General features: G+C 46.3%; 1 protein-coding gene across 7 annotated transcripts; it reads right to left on the reverse strand.

Moving 5' to 3' along the window:
• Nucleotides 1-1,481: 1,481 nt before the first annotated feature.
• Nucleotides 1,482-5,033, reverse strand: LOC119326342. Of its 7 annotated transcripts, none has more exons than XR_005157930.1 (5): nucleotides 4,484-5,033; nucleotides 3,798-4,314; nucleotides 2,479-2,534; nucleotides 2,284-2,334; nucleotides 1,482-1,946 (listed from the first exon to the last, which is right to left on the reverse strand). XR_005157930.1 is itself a non-coding variant. In XM_037600013.1 (2 exons), exons 1-2 carry the CDS (start codon nucleotides 4,835-4,837, stop codon nucleotides 4,045-4,047), a joined length of 624 nt encoding a protein of 207 aa, XP_037455910.1. In that variant the 5' UTR covers nucleotides 4,838-5,033; the 3' UTR covers nucleotides 1,482-4,044. The 7 variants fall into 7 exon arrangements, 1 of the variants encoding a protein (XP_037455910.1); XR_005157928.1 differs by having other exon boundaries at nucleotides 2,798-4,314; XR_005157927.1 differs by having other exon boundaries at nucleotides 2,284-2,534.
• Between the last annotated feature and the right edge of the window lie 953 nt (nucleotides 5,034-5,986).

The raw sequence follows: 5,986 nt of genomic DNA on the forward strand, positions 1-5,986 counted from the left end.
GGTCGGGGACGAGCACCGGGGTCGGGGGCGAGCGCTGGGGTCGGCGGCGAGGGCCAGGTCGGGGGCAAGGGCCAGGTCGGGGGCGAGCGCCGGGGTCGGGGGCAAGCGCCGGGGTTGGGGGCGAGCGCCGGGGCCGGGTCGGGGGCGAGCGCCAGGGCGCAGCGGTGCGACCGGGGAAGAGATAGTGGGGATTTGGGGGAAAAGAGGCAGGATGAAGCAGGGAGAGTGAGACTTTTGGGTTAAGTGGACGTAGCAGTAGCGCGTTTAGACAAAACACGCTGCTACTACATTCACTAGCTGTAGCGGTTTAGACCAAACGCGCTGCTACTACCTTAACTAGCTGTAGCAGTTTTATAAGGAAATCACTACTGCTAGCTTGACTGTAGCTCTTTTTCAGTAAACTGCTACTACTATAACCAGTTTTTCTTTTTCTTTTCCTTTATTTTCTCCCACTTATTTTCTCCCACTTTTATTTCCCGAGAGCAGTGAACGAAGGGAAGGCGATATATATTGCATCATTTGACGGTTAAATATGTATACAAAATAGGAACATATATATTACATCATTGGACCCATGCATAATAATGGCTAAGTGTGTATACAAAATAGGAACACATATATATATATATATATATATATATATATATATATATATATATATATATATTTACATCATTTGACCGATAACATACGCTTCCTCAGCGTTGGCGTTTTCGTTTTTGAGTCAGCTTGTTTTCCTTCTTATTCGTCGAAAAATAATTGAGCCCCTCATTGTGACTTTGCCTTTTCCATGGAGTATGATTTTTCTAAGGTAATGTAGTATTGATTCTTATTTTGACGTATACTTCATCATCATCGTCATCTTCCCTCATTGGGTTGTCGTACTGATCATATTCTTCCTTGTTGGCGACTCCATCCATTCCAATGATGTTCCTTTTGCCTCTACTCACGACAACACGGCTGGGATTGCGTGGATCGGTTATGAAGAAGCATTGTGTCACGTGCTTAGCGTGTATCCATGGCTCGTTTTTTGCGATAGCGTTCATGGTAGCGCTCTTGGCGTCGGGTATAGTCATGGTAGTGAAAATCCGGTTTTCTCTTTCGACATTCTTAGCCCATTTGACACGGAACATCGTCGTGTTGTGCAGTCCAACACTACTAGGAAAAACACTACCAGTAGCGTTGGTTTTTTCATAGCAGTAGCGCGGGAAACCGTGCTACTACTAAGACGCTACAGCTAAATTTTAGCAGTAGCGTGATTTTTGCCCCGCGCTACAGCTACTCCTAACTACTAGTAGCGTGCCACTCTTCCCCCACGCTACTACTATTCTAAGTACTAGCAGCGTGCCATTCTTCCCCAACGCTACTACTATTTTAAGTAGTAGTAGCATGCCATTCTTCCCCCATGCTACTGCTAAGTAATTGGATTTTTTTTAAACTTACATGCTATATTCATGGATGGAATACAAGACACATCCAAGGCAAAATAAAAGAAGGTCACATAACCATCTTAGCACTTGCAGCATTCATGGATACAACATTGAACATCTCAACTCAAAAAGATCACGAGATATCATTTATACATCAGATGCACACAACAGTCACCGAAAGGTGGGTACCTTCCCTGGCATTCCACCACCAACCTAACATGACTACTTCTCTAAATGTATCTATCAAGCCATCGAGGTCCTTCACCTCGGCAACCTCGAGACGGTGGTGTCGAGGTCCTCCACCTCGGCAACCTCGAGATGGTGGCGTTGAGGTCCTTCGTCTCGACGACCTTCGGACGGTGACGTCAAGGTCCTCCACCTTGACGACCTCCAGTATTGCAATCACCTAGACAATCATCTGTGTGACGCGGTCACCGGGCTTCATGTCAAAGTCCGCCTCCGAGTTGTTGAAGAGCACGACGCCCACCGGGTCGTGGTAGTCTGCGTTGATCACCTCTGCGACCACGCCAAGAAAGTGAAAACATGTTAGTTCGCATTCTTGTGCAGATCTAATAGGGTATTTTCTTCATTTATCAATCTCTTTTAGTCTATTATGAATCTTCAAATTGGAAAGACACCTACTAAATGCATACCCTAGCTATACGTGTTCATGCTATCTTGTCGTTTTGGTGCATACAAGAAATTTACACTTGTGTATTTGAGCTATATATGTTTGCAATATTTGACAGTTAACATTCTGTTCAACATATATTATTGCATGGATAGGGAAATAGACAACCAAGGTCTTCAAAAAAAGCTATGCCGTGCCAGGTAGAAGAGTGTTGGCACATACCTTGAAGTACACCCTGCTCTTGACATGCTTATCCAACGCGTGGCACACTAACTGAAACAATAACATGACCATGCACACAGGATCAAAACACCTAGATGATGCTTACTGGTGATTGATTGCAGTTGCAGAACATCAATTCGATTGACGAGTTCTGCTCATAGAGGTATGCATGTGGTAGTGGAAGGGAAGGTGGACCTTGTCAAACTGTACTAGGATGCCGACACCAAGTCCACTAATAATAACAGTGGTCCCTGCAATGATGAAGGTCAGGTTGCATCAAGTTACTTTGAGAAATATTTTGAAAAAGGCTAGCAAAATAATTAAAATGTGTACAGTAACTGCAGTCACATGGTAAACCAGCGCCATCAGACTAACGCTTAACCTCAACAATTTTCAAGAAGATTTTTCTAAGATACTACATGTAATTGACAGGTGCTTTTTGGTGACAATTCAGGTCTGTGAAATCTTGAACCCAACTATGTTGATGACAACAAGGCAGGTAGACAGGACGCACGATTCAGGTATGGGACCACAATAGCCAAACCACTGAATACATCTGAATGGAGAGCCATCACTTGGAGTCCAGTAGATGGAACGACTTATAGCATGGTGCCCTGCAGCCGTGTGTTTCGTTAACCTATTACTCCTACATGAGAAGGATGAACAATCAAAATGTGCAGGAAATCATACTTACTAGAGTGATCTTGTCACACACAAGAACAAGAGAAATAAAATAGCAGCAGCAGGTGCACATAAAACTTTTTTCTGCAATCTATAACTTTGACTTTTGGCATGTTCTATGAGGTAACCAGGTTTATAGCTCTAGTAACAGACATAAATCTTCTTGACAATTTACAGGTGACAAGTGAATTCCAAACAGTAATCAAGAATTTGTAAGTGTGCAGCAAAGTGACAGGGAGATTGCGGAGTGAAATATCAATAACTAGAACTTCCAGCTTGAAAATTAAGGGCCTAGGAGAGGTTCTAGAAGATAATAGAGTACTGGATTCAGAAAATTACAGATCCAACATACAACAGACAAGAGATACATAGAGCACTGCAAAGGAAAAATAATTAATTTGGCATAATAACTCTACTAAGGGTTCGCCATGATGATCGGCTACAACACCATTGGAGATAGGAACAAGGACTAAATGTGCTCCTCCAATTGTAAAGGTTGTCACATAGAACACAGTACACAAGCAGAATCATTGAACAACTAATGGAAAATTAATTCCAGTCGACATTCAATAAAGTTTGAAGCTTGATAATTTACAACAATAATAAGAACACAAAAATAATTGTGTGCAACTTAGTTGGACATATCTACTAACACTAAAGTGGCACATTTATAATTTCAAATACATGCAATTAAGTACCCAATTTTCTGCTGAAGACGAGAAGGAATATATATTTATATGCCTGATTAGCCATGAACGTACCACTAATTGACTTGTATATATGCGAGCAAAGTGAGGGATATTATAATGGTCTAATGGATCTCATAGTCTTACCCAAAGATGATGCAGTACCAGAGGAGGCGCACGACGGAGGCCTGGCGGACACAGCCGTCCCTGACGAGATGCCTTAGGGGCGTGATGAGCTTGATCTCCATTGTGTGCAGGCCGTCGGACAGCACCAGGGAGTACCGCTCGACCCTGCCGCCTGGCATGCCGTGGCGGACCGCCAGCGGCGGGATCCTCACGATGTCCACTACCTGCATCAACACCGGCGCCGTGTGCCACGCCTTGCTCTCCGCCCCTACACGTGCTCCACCATTCGCGGCCTGCCGCAGCACCACCTCATACACCGCTTCCTCCGTCTCGTCCACGCCGCCACTAGGCTCTCCCTGTTGAGCTCCCTCTTGGGCCTCTGTGGCGCATTCTTGGGGTTGGTGAACCATGTCGTGTAGAGGAATTGCTTGTGAGGCCCATCATGGTCAGAAATGAGCCTGAGCTTCTGCTTCTCCCTCATCCACCGCAGCATGATCTTCATCTGCCTCTTGCTTGTCAAACCCCTCAGGCCTACATCCTGAAGAAAATGAACACACAAGGCACGCTCTAAATGACAAGGAATTTAAAATGACGTTGCAAGAACAGAGAAGATACTGTCCGTCCAGCCAAGTTGCCAGAAAGACATTCCGTCGAACAGGTAGCATGCGGAGATGAATCTCGCACAAGTTCAGCAGCAGCAGTAGTACCGTGACGTGCTCCCAAACGTCGGAGATGGTGAGGGGCCCGTGCTCCTTGACGACATCGAAGATGGTGCGGGTGATGGACTGCGCCTGCTCCGCCGTTGTCGTGAGCTCGATCGGCGCCATCTTGGGCTTCCCTTTCTTCTCCGCCCACCGCGCAACCGTCGCAAACATCTCGGCGCCCACACACCTCTCCCCGCATCCTTTCAGATGAGAGGAGTTGCCGTCACCACTGCCGTCGGGGAGCAGCCCGGGCTGGTCACCGAGATGGGCCTGGTCGGCTGGGTGGTGGAGGAAGGATGCAGGACGTGTACACGACGAAGGCCTGCAGGACGTGTACACGACGGAGGATCCCACCATGGATCGGGGAGAGGGAGAGACGGGGACGATAAATCAGAGAAGAACCGGGAGGGGATTGTCAAGACCCAGCCTGTATCTAGGGGTCGATCTAGGGATTTGAGAAGGAGAACTGGGGAAGAACGTCGCCCAGATCCAGATATTTCTATTTGTATTTGGTTTATTTAGCCATCTAGGCAAATCACAGAATTCATGATGCGTTTGCCAGCCACAGCCCGACTGTTATATAGGCGATAGCTCCCGGCAACAGGGTGAAACAGAACAGTAAAGAATAACGGTAAGACTTGATCTACGCTAGCGACGAACAGTAACTGTGAGGAGCCATCTCAGCCGTCCATTTCGCCCGAAACGTTATCACCTGAAATGCTACACCTAACTGAAGCTCATCGACACCGGTTCAGTCCTGACATTACTCCTCCCTTGAGAGCCGACGTGTCCTCACGGCGCTGCTTGTTTGCTTCGCCACGCACGTGTGGTGGTGCTGAAGAAGTCCGGGAACGTATACTTAATGAAATCAGCATCTTCCCACGTTGCATCTTCAGTAGGCAGGTTGATCCACTTGATAAGCCACTGGACAACTGGTGCATTATTGCGGGGAATTTGGCGTACCTGCAGTACTTTAGCTGGCCCTGTTTTAACTGTCCCGTCCGCATTCACCAATGGTAGATGAGGTCCTGGTATTGATTTGTCCCCCACATGCTTTTTTAACTGGCTGACATGAGAAACTGGATGTATTTGCACTGAACTTGGCAGTTGCAGTTTGTAGGCACATTTTCCCACCTTTTGAATCACCAGGAATGGGCCATAAAACTTGTTTTGCAATTTCAGTGCTCCTCTGAATCCAAATGCTGCCAATCTATAAGGGGCCATTTTGAGATAGACTGGTTCTCCCACTTGGAAAGTTCTTTCCACCCTCTTTGTGTCTGCATATTTCTTCATTCTGTTTTGAGCTAGTACCAAGTTTGCCTTCAACTGTTGCAACATTTGCTGTTTTGCTGATAGAAAATCTTGGGCCTCAGAATCCTCAGGGCCAGGAATGGCCAGTCCTGATATCAGTGGAGGAGGGAAACCATACAGGGCTTGAAATGGGGACATTTTTATTGCTGTGTGGTAGGTTGAATTGTACCAATATTCAGCTAGAGATAACCAGGA

The sequence above is a fragment of the Triticum dicoccoides genome, chromosome 6B (assembly GCF_002162155.2).
Source record: "Triticum dicoccoides isolate Atlit2015 ecotype Zavitan chromosome 6B, WEW_v2.0, whole genome shotgun sequence".
NCBI lineage: Eukaryota > Viridiplantae > Streptophyta > Magnoliopsida > Poales > Poaceae > Triticum > Triticum dicoccoides.